Below are 16,003 nucleotides of genomic sequence, written 5' to 3' on the forward strand. Positions count from 1 at the left end.
TCCATCCTTCTCTCAACTCTCTTCTCTCATTTACAATATAAACGCTTCCACCCCACATTGGTAAAGATCACACAACTATAATGATTTATAGAGAAAAATTATTGAACTTTATTTTGTATCAATAAATTTTAATAAATCCTTTATCATAATATTAAAAAAAATATAGCAAAATAAATAAAGTATTTTTATACTAGAGATGTGTGTGTGTGTGTATATATATACATACGTGCTCTTGTTTTAGACTACTTGTGTAATGTTTAATGGACTTTAGTTAAAAGGCAATATTTTACTTATGAATTGTTCTTAAATTCATACATCAACATTACCATATTAGTCGGATTATAATATTTTATAGGGAAATACACAAGTACCCCCTCAACCTATGTCCGAAATTCCAGAGACACACTTATACTATACTAAGGTCCTATTATCCCCCTTGACTTATTTTATAAGTAATTTTCTACCCCTTTTGGCCCACGTGACACTAGCTTGAAAAAAAAGTCAACCAACGTTGGGCCCACAAGATAGTCTCACGTAGGCCAAAAAGGGGTAAAAAATTATTTAAAAAATAAGTTTAGAATGGTAATAGGACCTTAGTATAGTATAAGTGTGTCTCTGAGATTTCAGGTATAGATTGATGGGATACTTTTATATTATCCCTATTTTATATTAATAATAAATAGATTAAATAACTCATATCTTAGAAACAAAAAATTATATCTTTTTTTTTGTATGATAATTTAATTAAATAAATTTATTAGTATAAATATAAAATATAAAATATAAAATCAAAAAAATAAATAAAATGATTAAATGAATTTAAAGAGACATTTTTGTCTTTACTTAGATTAATTCCATGATATTAAAATTAATACCACCAAATGAAAAATATTAATTATACTCCCTCTATTATCCTGTAGGGTGCATAGTTATTTCTAAATTAATAATATATAAATATAAAATTTGTATCGAATATAATATTAAATAATGCTAAACATAATACTTGAACTATTTCTCGGAAGAACACTTAATTGGGATCTCCACTGAATTCCTGTGTGTGATGAATCAAAATCGATAATTGATTTCTCCAAATAATTCACAATCCTCACTCTCTTATCACTCTCATTAGAAAAGCTAGATCTGCCTTGAAGAGCTGAAAATGGCGACTGCAAATGGAGCACACTTGTTCAACCATTACGGCTCCAATTCCAGATTCATCCATTTTACTTCTAGAAACACAACCTCCAAATTGTTCCTTACCAAAACCTCCCATTTTCGGACACCCAAACGTTCTTTCCATGTCAACAACATCTTGACTGACAAAATTCACCATCCCATTACTGAACAAGGTCTCACTCTTATTTTCATCTTCTGCAATTTATTTCAATATTCAAAATTTGTACATTTTGTACATTAACTTTTTTCGATACATGAACTGCTGTGTTGAGATCCATCTGTCTCTACATTTCGTGAGTTAGAAAAAAAAAAGTTGTTTGGATCCTCCAATGTTGTTATTGATCAAATTTTATGTTTGTTTAAAGCACTCTTGCCTTCTTATTCATTTGTACTCCCAATTTAAGTGTCTTAGTTTATGAAATTAATGGAGAATGTTGATTAAACAAGTGTGAAGTTTTTGAAATTTTGTGCTAGGTATGATATTGGAATTGGAAAACTTACTAAATAGTATAAAAAAAAGATACCCTCTTTTTGGGACACTCTAGATGTATGGAGGGAGTATATTATAATGAAGCATCAGAAACTTGATGTATGGACCTTAGGAATTACTGGAAGTTTTCGAATGTACCTCTTGAAAGAGATGAGCTCGATTATTATATGAAACAGAAAATTGCGACTAACTTGTGTTTTCTATCCAAAATAAGCAGAGCCATGGTTAATTTTCGGTAAATTGAAAAACTTATACGAGGGGTTTGCCTGTTGTTACCAAATTTGTGCTCCTGTGCTTGCTGTATAAACTTGTCAAAATATTTATCCTTTTGAAATTCAAATATTAACATAATATGATTAAACCATCATTTGGCAAAAATATACAAGAGATTAATGGTTATTCAAAGCTAAATGGAACTTGTAAGGACAGCTCAGAAAAATATCTTCCAGAGAACTTGCTGTATGCGATTGTATTTCCATCAGTTCCATCCAATTTATTGCTAACATGATTTATGTTTATTCCATTGCTTGACATATATATAGGTGGTGAGAGCGATCTGAGTTGTTTTGCTCCTGATGCCGCATCTATTACCTCAAGTATCAAATACCATGCAGAATTCACACCTGTATTCTCTCCTGAAAGGTTTGAGCTCCCTAAGGCATTCTTTGCAACCGCTCAAAGTGTTCGTGATTCGCTCCTTATTAATTGGAATGCTACGTATGATGTTTATGAAAAGCTGAACATGAAGCAAGCGTACTATCTATCCATGGAATTTCTGCAGGTATCTCATTAATCTTACTTTCTCTTTGCTCTTTTTTATGACCGTGCAGAGTGACCTTAAATTATATCTAGTAAGAAATTAATCCGTTTGATATTGCTAACAAATTATACTGTATATTTACTGTTACACATGAGAATTTCTGAAATTTATGCACAAACAACTCTATGCGAGCTGAGTTTAATTTATGCCCTATCTACTGTTTAGGGTAGAGCATTGTTAAATGCTATTGGTAATCTGGAGCTTACTGGTGCATTTGCGGAAGCTTTGAAAAACCTTGGCCACAATCTAGAAAATGTGGCTTCTCAGGTCAGTGTGACTTTTATTTCACGCATCAGAAAAAACTGCTTAGTTTTCCAAGTTCTTTTGTGTTTTACTCAACAACAGTTGGACTATATGTAGTCATTGGTGACTTTGTGCATCGACTGTTATAATATTCAGAAGCCATACATGCCATACTTGTTGTGTCTTTATGTTTTTATTTGGGGTTGACTACTTGTTAATTTTTGAATAATTATTGATAGGAGCCAGATGCTGCTCTTGGAAATGGGGGTTTGGGACGGCTTGCTTCCTGTTTTCTGGACTCTTTGGCAACACTAAACTACCCAGCATGGGGCTATGGACTTAGGTACAAATATGGTTTATTTAAGCAACGGATCACAAAAGATGGTCAGGAGGAGGTGGCTGAAGATTGGCTTGAAGTATGCTTATTACTTATTCAGTTCTGGATTTCACATGTGTCTACGTCCTTAGATAGTTTATATCCTTGTCGCTTACTGTTCTCCTCTTGTTTTAATAGCTTCTGATATTCGTTTTTTTCTTTGTTTATGACTTATTTACTTTTACTTAGTTCATGCAATGTGAATGTTCATTATTGTTGATTGTCCATGCAGATTGGCAGTCCATGGGAAGTTGTGAGGAATGATGTTTCATATCCTATCAAATTCTATGGAAAAGTCTCTACAGGATCAGATGGAAAGAGGTATTGGATTGGTGGAGAGGATATAAAGGCAGTTGCATATGATGTTCCCATACCAGGGTATAAAACCAGAACCACAATCAGCCTTCGACTGTGGTCTACACAAGTTCCATCAGCAGATTTTAATTTATCTGCTTTCAATGCTGGAGAGCACACCAAAGCATGTGAAGCCCAAGCGAACGCTGAGAAGGTATACTTAATCTATTAATTTGTATTACAGTTTTATATTCTATTTGCCTTTTCTTAATGTGAATTTGGGCTTCAGTATGAGCCTTCTCAGTTTTCAGTCTCAATGCTTCTGCATCTTCGGACCAACAACAGTTGTAGGACATGATTCCTGGTTGCATCATAGTCAGTGGACTTTATAGAGATGCATTTATCGGTTTCCTAAATTGACCAGAAGTAGTACTTCACTATTATACACTGGATGATCAGAAAACTGATCCATTGAGAGACCAATGACTATTTATTAACCTACTCTTCTTTTCTTTTTCCCTTTCAAGTTTGTTTGGATAATACTCTTTTTGTTGAAAATGTCAGTGATACAAGTTTAACTGTGAACTAGCTGAGTTGGCAAGTTAGTTAGGTGACGTGGGAAGTTAGTTAGAAGTAGTTGAAGTTGTTAGACTGGAGCAGTTAGATTTCCAGATTTCAATTGCTAGTTTCATTTCTATAAATATAGCCATTATATGTAATTCCATTCATGAAATAATATCTGATTCTCTCTCTTCTACATTCAATTAAGCCTCAATCTCGGTTATAACGTTGAATCAACTATCATCTTCTTCAAGTTCCATCTCCTAGATTAACTAACTCTATTACAGATTTCATATTCATATTCCGACTGTTCTAGACACATTTTAACCTACTCTTCTTTTATGTCTCTTCATATTCATTAGGGACATAGACATACTTAGCACAGCATTAATTTAGATGGCTAAGCCAGTTTTATTAGAAGGGATCTCTTATACGCTTTAAGTGATGGACTGCAGCGGCACATAAGTACGTCGCTTTTCGAGGTTGTAGTGAAAGAGAAGATGATGAACTATACAATGATGTTGATAAAAGAGGTTTTGACGATCTTTAAGAAGAATCGGATGTTGATCAGTTTATGTTTTGGTTTTTATTTTGTACGTCCAAAAGGAGGATTTTTGGCTGTCTACTTTTTAGTTTTTTAAATTGAAAGATTTGCTTATGTGTCATTTTTGTTGAGCTCTTTTTTATTTAGTTATTTACTTATCTGTGCGAGATTTATTTTGGTACTCTTTTAGAACTGTGTTTCACTTCTGCTTTAAGCAAAGCGGACCCTTGTCGCCTTTTAGCGCTGTTCGCTCTCAAAAACACTAATCTAAACTAGCTCCTCTAACATCAGATATGTTACATACTCTACCCTGGGGATGAATCAGAGGAGGGAAAGATCCTTCGGTTGAAGCAACAATATACCTTATGCTCGGCTTCTCTCCAAGATATTATTTCTCGATTTGAGAGGAGATCAGGTGATCGTATTAAGTGGGAAGAGTTTCCTGAAAAAGTTGCTGTGCAGATGAATGACACTCACCCTACACTTTGTATCCCTGAGCTGATGAGAATATTGATAGATCTGAAGGGCTTGAATTGGAACGAAGCTTGGAATATTACTCAAAGGTACTGAAAGTTACAAAGCTTTGCATGTGTGTATTGAGGTTTGTGCGGAATATACTGTATGGAAGCATCATCTGAATTTGTTTAAATACATGACGCAAGTGATATAGTACGAGGTCTTATTACTAGACTTCCTAGTTCCACATCATCTGAATTGGTCTTCGAACATCAAAATGACAGGAGATAAAACACTTTTACTTTTAAACATAAAACTATACCTCCAATTTTATTTTCTTATTAGAAACACTGAAATCCTTAATGCTGGAAACTTACCAGAACTGTGGCCTACACAAACCATACTGTTTTGCCTGAGGCACTGGAGAAATGGAGTTATGAATTGATGCAGAAGCTGCTTCCCAGACATGTCGAAATCATTGAGGCTATTGATGAGGAGGTGATGGAGCTGCAAATTCAACAAATTTATTTGTTTATGCAAGTTAAATTATTTTGACTAATTTCTGCAGTGTGCTATCCTAACAGCTGGTACATGAAATTGTATCAAAATATGGATCACTGGATCTGAACAAATTGGAGGACAAGTTGACTACAATGAGAATTTTAGAAAATTTTGATCTTCCCAGTTCTGTTGCTGAATTTTTTATCAACCCTGAAATCTCAGTTGATGATGATACTGAAACAGTAGAAGTCCATGACAAAGTTGAAGCTTCTGATAAAGTTGTGACTAATGATGAAGATGACACTGGTAAGAAAACTAGTGTGAAGACAGAAGCCTCTGCAGAAAAAGACATTGACAAGAAAACTCCTGTGAGTCCGGAACCAGCTGTTATACCACTTAAGAAGGTACGCATGGCCAACCTGTGTGTTGTGGGCGGCCATGCTGTTAATGGAGTTGCTGAGATCCATAGTGAAATTGTGAAGGAGGAGGTTTTCAATGACTTCTATGAGGTAAGCATCATTAGTATGAATCATTTGATATGTATCAGATCAGTGATTTTTGTCACTCTGAGTTTTAACTCATATATTATCTTACTCTTAACATTTACAGCTCTGGCCGGAAAAGTTCCAAAATAAAACAAATGGAGTGACTCCAAGAAGATGGATTCGTTTCTGCAATCCTCCTCTTAGTGCCATCATAACTAAGTGGACTGGTACAGAGGATTGGGTTCTGAAAACTGAAAAGTTGGCAGAATTGCAGAAGGTATTTCATTTGCCTTTTCTGACTTGGCATGTTTAAGAATATGAGGTGGAAATTTTGCTGTTTGTCGTTAGATAGTTGAAAACGCATTCTCTGTGGCACCTTCCAAAGATTGAACATATTTATGACACCTAGTGTTTATGATTTTCAAAAAACATGTGAAGGCTGTGTTCGCGAAGATTAAATCCACAGGGATTTGAAAATTTGGAGTCGCCACCTAATGAAACAGATCGTATTGTTAAGTGTGCAAGTCACTTGACCAATCCCTTGAAATTCTTTTCAAAACTTGAAGTTGATTTTGAAAGAAACCCATTTGAAGTTTTTTACTCCAAATGGTTGTGAAAAATAGAAACTAGGCCAGGAAATTCATTTGTTTATAGAACAGGTGTTAGGCATCCCTAAACCCGGGCATAGGTCGCAGTTTACCCTCCTATTTCAATTGATTTCAAAATTCTGGTCAAAGCTGTCCACAACAAATATCAACATTTGCACAAGTGCAATAACTAAATTATCATTGTTGGGGGGGGGGGGGTTCTAAATTACGTAATTTCGGGAGAAAATCACACCTTGAACCTGTCATAAAAAAAATCACACCTTGAACAGTACTTTTTTCCATTTGATAGTGAAGTTAAAAAATAGTACATATACTCATCATCGCTATTTACAAAGCAGTTCCAGTTTCCAACTGCATGTATTTTTCCAAAAAGGTTAGACTTATGTTCTATCTGAACTATGGGTACCACACACAGTTTGCTGATAATGAAGATCTTCAAAATGAGTGGAGGGAAGCAAAAAGGAGCAACAAGATTAAAGTTGTCTCCTTTCTCAAAGAAAAGACAGGGTATTCTGTTGTCCCAGATGCAATGTTTGATATTCAGGTGTGTTGTTCTCCGTTTTTCAGTTCTGGCCATGAGATTAATTAACTTTTATCTTAGTTATATGAATCATTCTTGTTCTTGGACGAAGTATCATGCACTTGTCAATTAAAAGACCAATTCTCAGGTAAAACGCATTCACGAGTACAAGCGCCAACTGTTAAATATCTTCGGCATCGTTTATCGGTATAAGAAGATGAAAGAAATGACAGCTGCTGAAAGAAAGACTAACTTCGTTCCTCGAGTATGCATATTTGGGGGAAAAGCTTTTGCCACATATGTGCAAGCCAAGAGGATTGTAAAATTTATCACAGATGTTGGTGCTACTATAAATCATGATCCAGAAATCGGCGATCTGTTGAAGGTATTAACTTGATTATTTCTCTTGAAAGTTTTTTTCTTTGATTTTGATACAAGCTATTCATTTCTAGCAGTTAGAGGTCACTTTTTTTTTTTCTAATCTTTGATATTTATTTCTGCATCAGTTTCATTATGTGATTACTTTTTGCACTTTTAACCTGAAGAGTCCTCTCCTTTATCTCTTGTAGGTAGTCTTTGTGCCAGATTACAATGTCAGTGTTGCTGAATTGCTAATTCCTGCTAGCGATCTATCAGAACATATCAGGTAATTAACTGACTCTCATCTTTCTTTTCAATTGTGCTACCACTGGTAACAATTGATCCAACAACTCTATACTATGTTAAATTTGTTTGTCGCTTTGTGCGAACATAACTGGACGATTAGCTGCTTAGTTCTCACCACTAGTATAACTCGGGTGTTGAGATTGATATCATGCTACAATACTTTTATTATTGTAATATTCATCATATGCATAGTTTATGTGTATCAAATCGAATGCATAGTGAAGTGGTGTGACATGAGTCATGACAGTGATCATCTCATTCATTCCTATACACAAAGCAGCACCATTTTATTTGATAGTCCTGGCAGTTAACTGTGTATGTTATATTTGGAATTTCAATTGTTACAAAATGATCCTACTATATGTGATAATATAGTTATTTGGGCACCATTAAGATTCCTGTCCTTGTGCAGTTATAGTCTCTCTAAAGTGTCCTGCCCTTGTGTGGATTGTGACATCAGTTTTCCTAACATGTCTGCAGTGGTGAACGCATATCATGCGAAAATTTCAGCTGAATCCTGTTTATACATCGAAGGCTGGGAATAGGGGTAGCACTTTTGGATCTTCATGCTCCTCTTTTATTAATGGCGGTTAACGCTTTTCCCCAACTTTTGAGACAAACAGATCAATACTTATATGACCTAGTAACATCAATTTTATGTATCAAAATAGAACTTAAAAGGAACTACTGGGCAGTGGCAAGTCTATTTCATTGGGAAACTTTGGTAGCAGCCAACTAATGGTTCATGAAAATTGATGATTTTAGTGTTCCTTTTTAGAAAAAAAAATGATGATTTTATGTTGTCACTTAATGATGCTTAAAGGGGGCAACTACTAGTGTAAAATGTTTATCCAAGCCAATTCATTTCTCAGTAATGTGATAACTGCACATAAGAATCTAATATTTCCATTAATCTTGTTGGCTTATGGTTTTAGCTTTATCTAGATATTTTATATGTATATTTGACTCTCTTTCTTCCTATCCCCAGTACGGCTGGAATGGAGGCCAGTGGGACCAGTAATATGAAGTTTGCAATGAATGGTTGTATCCAAATTGGTACATTGGATGGCGCTAATGTTGAAATAAGGGAAGAGGTTGGAGAAGAGAACTTCTTTCTCTTTGGTGCTCAAGCTCATGAAATTGCAGGGCTTAGAAAAGAAAGAGCTGATGGAAAGGTAATGCTCACCCCTCTTTTGAGTGACATGTTGATCAATGTTCTTTTTTCTTGGTTGATATTTTTTAATTGGTCAAATTTCGTCTTTGATTTCCCTACCAGTAACCACCCCTAAAGTCTCTTCTCAGATGCATTTGAATGGTCACCTTGCTCAGTTATTGAACGAAAATCTCATTTCCTCTCTTTTGTAGTTTGTACCTGATGAACGTTTTGAAGAGGTGAAGGAATTTGTTAGAAGCGGTGCTTTTGGATCTTATAACTATGATGACCTAATCGGATCATTGGAAGGAAATGAAGGTTTTGGGCGTGCTGACTATTTCCTTGTGGGCAAGGACTTCCCCAGTTACATAGAATGCCAAGAGAAAGTTGATGAGGCATATCGTGACCAGAAAGTAAGTCCAGTTTGTTGCAATTCCTTGAGGATATTTATCTTGGTTTATCATGTGTATATGCTATTGATTTTGATCATTAAAATATTTTTTTTTTTAAAATGACTTGTGTTTACCACTTGGTCAGAGGTGGACAAAGATGTCAATCTTGAATACAGCAGGATCGTACAAGTTCAGCAGTGACAGAACAATCCATGAATATGCCAAAGACATTTGGAACATTGAAGCTGTGGAAATAGCATAAGAGGGAAGTGAATGAAAAATAACAAAGACACAGTGAGTAGTTTCACTGAATTGTTTCTCTTTTTATCATGTAAAGGTATATAATGTATGTGTAAGAGGATGATGTTATTACCACATAATAAGGGATGAAGAGTCTCATTTTCTGCTCACTTGATTTAATGTTTTGGTGACATTAAAAAGAGACTACATAAAATCCTCATTTACTTTAGCACTTTAATTTTACGGATAATTATTTACCTCCTAATCTCTTTTCAAGTGAATTAAAATACACCCTAATATTATAATATCATTCTACGCACCATGTCACTGATATGTCAGTGCCACATCAATGTCACATTAAACATTATTTGAATTTTGATTTTTAATTCTTTTTTGTTTCTTTTTATTTACTCAAAATTTTAGAAATAAAAAAAATCTCAAAATATAAGAATTAATCCATGATTATAAGAAAAATAATCTCAAAAAAAATTCATTTGAAATAGATTCAAAATCTCAAAACCATTCTCACAAACTCAATTTTTAAGACACATAATCAAAACAAATAATTAATAAAACCTAAAAGTTTAGTTTGAAATGAAAATTTTGTAGAGTTTCTTTAAAAAGAGCTTCAAGTTCATTACATTCAAATCTTGCCATATATATTGATTTTAATTTGAAACAAGAACAAATTGAGACTATCCTATTTTTTCATTGTTCATCATACTTTTTGGATTTATTGATAGAAAGTAAAGGAAAGGAGGGTGGGATGGGGGCATCTTTAAGAAGAAAAAACGATGGAGAGTAAGAAAAAGAAAAATGTGAAGCATCGAGGTTCGAAGAGAAAGAAAAAGGGCAGGAGAAGTGCAAGTGATGGTCGAGAGCGAGAGGGTGGATTGGGTGTGGGAAAGATGAAGGGGGGGGGGGAGGTGTGCTGGTACTAAGGGCTCAATGGGTGGTAGTATATGAAGAAAAGAAAGATTATTGAATAGAAGAAAATAATTGGATTCACTTTTTTTTTTAATTTTTTTTATTTTTATGCGCTTTTTTTTACTTTCCAATTTGTGGGAGATTTTATGAATTTTCTCTAAATTATATCATGAAACAAGAGTTATACTGCCTGATCCATCAAAATGGATAGTTCCTAAAAGTGGATGGGAAGAACAAGCTGTGCAAACATTTGTGGCATGATAAATGTAGAGCCGATAGAAATTGGACAACCATATTCAGATCGGATAATTAATTTATTGGAAAATGACCTAAAATTTCTTCGAAGTATTGAAAATGGTACACAATTACCTCTCATCCACCTATTGACTCTAAAATATCCTCCTTATGCACCTATTGGTTCATAAATATCCTTCCCATCTACTTTTGGGTTCAATTGTATTCACTTCATTAGTGGAGCATCACTTAAAATAATTGAATAATCCTTTTAATAATGTGACACTCAACCGTTGTTTGCAATTTAACTATTTAATACTCATAATTTCAAATCCATCCATTACCAATCCATTTTTAATTAAACCCACCCAAATATTGCTGCAGTAATGTCATGATAGGTGTAAGCATATCTCTATTGATGCTCTTTGAAATGTCTTCATTTGGAATTGTAGATTCTTGTACTGTTATGTATGCATTTTGGTAACAACAGACAGTGGCGGATCCAAGATTTAAAGGTTGTGGGTGCTCACTTCCAGGTGTAAAATTCGCTGGAAAAAATTTAAAAAAAGAAATGCTACTGGCGAGATTCGAACCCTCGCCAGTGGCTTCGCGCGCCTCTTATTGCAGAGGTCTAAACAAGCTCACCCACATCTACTTTTGTTCTATGGGTGCTCATTTAAATTATAATAACATATGTATCATATTTTCTCTATATATATACAAAAAATTTCGAAAATCAATGGGTGCTCGAGCACCTGCGTCTGGCTTACTGGGTCCGCCCCTGACCACAGAGATCGATGGAATATGGAATATGGAACACAGATCCATGAAATATGTTCTAATTAGATGTGTTCTTTTTGTATTGGGTCGGGAAGGTTTAAAAGTATTGGGGCGGGCTTAGTTAAAAATGAGTAACGGGTGGATTTGAAATTATATTAAATAATTAAATTGCAATCAATGGTTGTGCACCACGTAATTAAAATAATTATTTAATTATTTTAAGTGGTGTTTCATTAATGAAGTGGCTAAAATTGGACCTAAAGGACGATAGGCAGGGTACTTGTGAACCAATAGGTGAACGGGGATGGTATTTTAGAGCCAATAGATGGATGAGGAATAGTTGTATACCATTTTCAATACTTCGAGGATATTTTAGACCCTTATCGTTAATTTATTTATGTTGGATGAAATATGGATCCGTCCATATATTTGTCCCATAACATATGGACAACCTACATTAAACTTACTATCACGAGCCAAATTCAAGTAAAATAAACTTGAAATGAAATTATGAACAATTTTTGTTATAAAGTTAATGTTGTAAAACTTGAAAACAAAAGAACAATATAAAGATGAAAATAACAAAAATATAAGACGAGGAATAATGTAAAATAATTTACTTTCTTTCTTATAAGTGTATTCAACATCATTCTCAATGCTACTATTTATAGGATTATATTAATAAGGATACCAAAGGGTGTCATAAACATGATGTTAAACCTTGAAATTACGAGAAAATAAACCTAAGAGTTATGATCATCTATTTGATCATATTATCAACAATATTACTACTAATAAAGGAGAAAATTAACCTAGAAGTTATGATTTTCCATTTGACCACACTATCAATAACATTATTACTGGGGCTTTTATGGTCATTTCTTTAACCACCAAATTAATGACCACAATTAAAACACTTTTAATATCTGTTGTATTTAAAACACATGAGAATAGTTGTATTAACTGAATTAGCTTGTTAGATGCATCCGAGCCATTTAAGTTGATCCAATGTTTTATGTGCTAAGCAACCATCATTATTAGTAGGAATTTGCTCGAAGAGTAAGTGCTCGTATGTATATATATATATATATATATATATATCCTTAAACATAAAAGGGCTATTTTGTTTTTATAATTTTCTGGTAAATGTTCAAATACCAACAAGTATAAGAAATAGTTGAGAATGACTCTTTTATGTGTCTACAAGGGACAAAACAAATACTAGGAGTAGTAAAGAATGAATCTCAGCTAAGCTGACTATCTGATTAATTACTAGACTAGTAAAAAAAGTAGGGGTTTCAAACAACAGCAGGCATGTCCTTTAGCCAGGTATCCAGGGGCTTACCAATTGCATAGACAATAAATCCAATCTCTCTATGCTTGTCCGCGTCAATGATACGCTCAAATTATACTTCCCTAAAGGAGTATAATTGGTCGTATCAAGTAAAGAACCCAATAGTTAGGTTGGGGTCGATCCCACAAGGAAAATGATTTAGACTTAACTTTAGTCTACGATTACGTCTATTTAGTGAGGTCCTTTCCGAAAATAGTTAATTAAAAGGGGGGTGGGTCTTTTTTGTGTAACAAAAGTGTTTAATTATTTCTAAGTAAGACAATTAGCAAGTTTTTAACTTCGGTGTTTATCAAGTGATGATAGAAACTAGGGTGTAAGTGTTCCCTATAGTTCATAATGTGGTAATCCTAACTATAACAATTCTTTCCTAGTCTTGCATGCAAAGTGGTAAGTTATGTAGCTTTAATTCCTTAGTCCGGCAACTAGAGAATTTCACTCCGTACCTTGGTCCGGCTATATGTGTTCAAATTACTAACCCTTACCTTTTACCTCATTAAACATCATATTCGATGTATGACTTAGTTACTACTTCGCACCAGTCGAAACTAGCCTATTAGATAGTGTATACTAAATCTATGTTGATAATTCTTTTCCTATCAACTACCTCCTTGGTCCGGCAAGTAGAAATAGGGAAAGTTCTAACGTGCACTCGTTAAAAAGACTTTTAAACGAAAGAATTATCAATACATGCAAGAAACTATTTTAGAATTGTTATTTAGCTAATTTTACGTTGTTAATTACCCATGGTTCCCACAACCCTAGTGGTGGATTTAGTTACCCATGCTTAGAAGTGCGCAATTCGTAGTTATTAAAACAAGAATTCATGTACTTACTTTGACAAGTTTGAAGAAAATCCAGAAATAACACTTGAATTAAAGAAAATATTTTGAGAATCGATTCTGGAAACTTGAAGTAATTCCCAAAATCCAAAGTTCAACTTCCAATAACATGAGTATGAAAAATAACAAAAAGTCTAACCCCAAAAACGAGGTCTTTAATCCTATTTATAATAATAAATTCCTAAATTAAAAGGAGTTCTAAATAAGGAAAGTCTGTCCAAAAATGTGTCTTCAATCGACGACACCACTGACGGTCCATCGATGGAACGACGGATCGTCGACTGCCTCCGTCGGTCAACACTTAGCATCTTCATCAAGCCTCTAACTCGCACCTTCTCTGATCCAATCGACTGACCAACAACACGGTCCGTCGATGCACATACGGTCCGTCGGTGCATATCGTTGTTCCATACTTAGCAACTTCTTCAGCCTTCATCCAGGCATATTCTCTGATCTAATCGATGGACCAACAACATGGTCCGTCGATACATCTATGGTCCGTCGATGCCTCCGTTGTTCCATACTTAGTTTTTCTTCAACTTCGGGTACTGGACTATTCTCTGATCTGATCGACGATTTGCCAGGACGGTCCGTCGATCAGTGGACGGACCGTCGATCCTTCTGTATCCCCACACTTGGTCAGAATTCCCCGAGTTGCTTCTAGATGCTTGGACCTCCAGTCGACGACCACCACCTACGGAACGTCGATGGAACGACGGGCTGTCGATGGCTTCGTAGGTCACCTCTTCTGCACAATCTTTTGAATTTCTATTTTGGACGACTTTCCTGCAAAACACAGATAAAAACCATTAAAATTACTACAAAAAGTCCCTAGACACACCTTAAACTTAAGGAAAAGGCATTGAAAGTACCGTGAAACCACTGTACATCAGTCAACAAGACTCCTACCATCAAATATGAAAGCAGGTTTCTGCATGTTATCGTATATCTTCTTGTAATCAAGACTCATGAATTCATCCCACTCTATAAGAATGCAAACAACATGAGCATCCTTTGTCGCGGTGTAGGCATCCCACACGACTGAAACTTGTTTCACACAAGTCGGACTCATTGGGTGGAGGTGAAGGGGATGATCCCAATCAAACTTGTTCATTGCAAGGTCCCGTTAGATTTGGTCCTCATTAACCTGAGGGTCATATATGCTCAGCTTAGCCTTGTCTCCCAATAGTTCCTTGCAAACATCAATTGCAGGGGTCTCCCGAGTATCACCAATATCCTTCTTGAATGCAAAACCTAGAATGGCTACTTTCTTGCCTGATATTGTATTGAACATGGAGGCAACAACACGATTGACAAAACGAATCTTCTGATAGTCATTGATCTTGATTACCTGTTTCCAATATTCAACCACTTCTATAAGACCATTGCATTCGCATATGTAAACGAGATTTAAATATCCTTCTAGAAGCAAGAGCCACCAAATCCAACACTAGCATTAAGAAACTTGGGACGAATCTTTGGGTCCTTACCAACAACATATGACACCTCTGAAACATTTGCTCTAGTAGCCTCGCAGAGAGCTGACATGGCATTGACAAAAGAGATTCTTTGGGACAAGAATGCATTGGCAGTCAATTTTGATAGTTCAGCAGACCACGAATTGGTTGTGATGATGCAATCTTGAGGAACCCATTGAGCATAAACATCCTTCAATGCTTGTATAGCCTTGTGGCCTCCTGGAGTTTCGCATCCTCCAATTAACTCAGTCAGGCTTTAAAAGGTCTTCAATTGCAGTCCCCTCTGCAAGAAACTCAGGGTTTGAGAGGATTTGGAAGTTAATTCCGTTGTTGCTGTTGTGGGTTAAAATCCTCTAAATTGACTCAGCAATTTTGATTGGAACAGTTGATTTCTTAACCACAATTTTGTCAGATTTTGAAACATCAGCAATCATGCGAGCGGCACTCTCCCAGTAAGTGAGATCAGCAGCCTTGCCTACTCCGAGGCCTCTAGTCTTTGTAGGAGTGTTAGCAGAAACAAAAACTATATCAACCTCACACACATGATTCTTCACATTTGTGCTAAAGAATAGACTCCTGCCTTAGCATTCCTTGACTATATCCCAAAGGCCTTGCTCATAGATATGGAGATGGTCACTGTTCCATGCCGTGATGCGAGGCACTGAAATATCTACAACAACTACTTCAATTGAGGGGCATTTCAGTGCTATCACATCCATGGTCGGACCACTTACATATCCATCTCCTATAGAACAAATCTTCACCACCTTCCTCTTTTTCTTTTCTAAATTCTGCAATATACATTTCAAATTTGTTTGTTATACAACTGTGGATGCATCACTTGCATATATATATATATATATATA

At 35.2% G+C, this 16,003-nt stretch overlaps 1 protein-coding gene and 1 pseudogene across 2 annotated transcripts; one reads left to right on the forward strand and one right to left on the reverse strand.

The window, feature by feature from the left end:
• Positions 1 to 995: 995 nt before the first annotated feature.
• Positions 996 to 9,731, forward strand: LOC107014532 (alpha-1,4 glucan phosphorylase L-1 isozyme, chloroplastic/amyloplastic). Of its 2 annotated transcripts, XM_015214466.2 has the most exons (15): positions 997 to 1,349; positions 2,209 to 2,447; positions 2,652 to 2,753; positions 2,969 to 3,145; positions 3,338 to 3,613; positions 4,796 to 5,067; positions 5,341 to 5,458; positions 5,545 to 5,970; positions 6,071 to 6,223; positions 6,970 to 7,098; positions 7,223 to 7,459; positions 7,644 to 7,720; positions 8,729 to 8,915; positions 9,106 to 9,306; positions 9,431 to 9,731. In XM_015214466.2, the coding sequence occupies exons 1-15, from the start codon at positions 1,160 to 1,162 to the stop codon at positions 9,545 to 9,547; spliced, it is 2,901 nt and encodes a 966-aa protein (XP_015069952.1). In that variant the 5' UTR covers positions 997 to 1,159; the 3' UTR covers positions 9,548 to 9,731. The 2 variants fall into 2 exon arrangements, with proteins under 2 accessions (XP_027771304.1, XP_015069952.1); XM_027915503.1 differs by lacking the exons at positions 9,106 to 9,306; positions 9,431 to 9,731 and adding an exon at positions 8,221 to 8,287 and having other exon boundaries at positions 996 to 1,349; positions 8,729 to 8,866.
• A 4,005-nt stretch (positions 9,732 to 13,736) lies between these two features.
• LOC107013370 overlaps positions 13,737 to 16,003 on the reverse strand; it is a 3,581-nt pseudogene continuing 1,314 nt past the window's right edge.

Source organism: Solanum pennellii, chromosome 3, assembly GCF_001406875.1.
Source record: "Solanum pennellii chromosome 3, SPENNV200".
In the NCBI taxonomy this organism is placed as follows: Eukaryota; Viridiplantae; Streptophyta; class Magnoliopsida; order Solanales; family Solanaceae; genus Solanum; species Solanum pennellii.

What these genes read in the sequence shown, in the direction of transcription:
- LOC107014532 (XM_015214466.2), top strand. Translation starts at nt 1,160, where the DNA reads ATGGCGACTGCAAATGGAGCACACTTGTTCAACCATTACGGCTCCAAT. An exon ending in TATCCATGGAATTTCTGCAG is followed by an intron (nt 2,448 to 2,651) that starts GTATCTCATTAA and finishes TCTACTGTTTAG; the next exon opens with GGTAGAGCATTGTTAAATGC. An exon ending in TTGAGGCTATTGATGAGGAG is followed by an intron (nt 5,459 to 5,544) that starts GTGATGGAGCTG and finishes CTATCCTAACAG; the next exon opens with CTGGTACATGAAATTGTATC.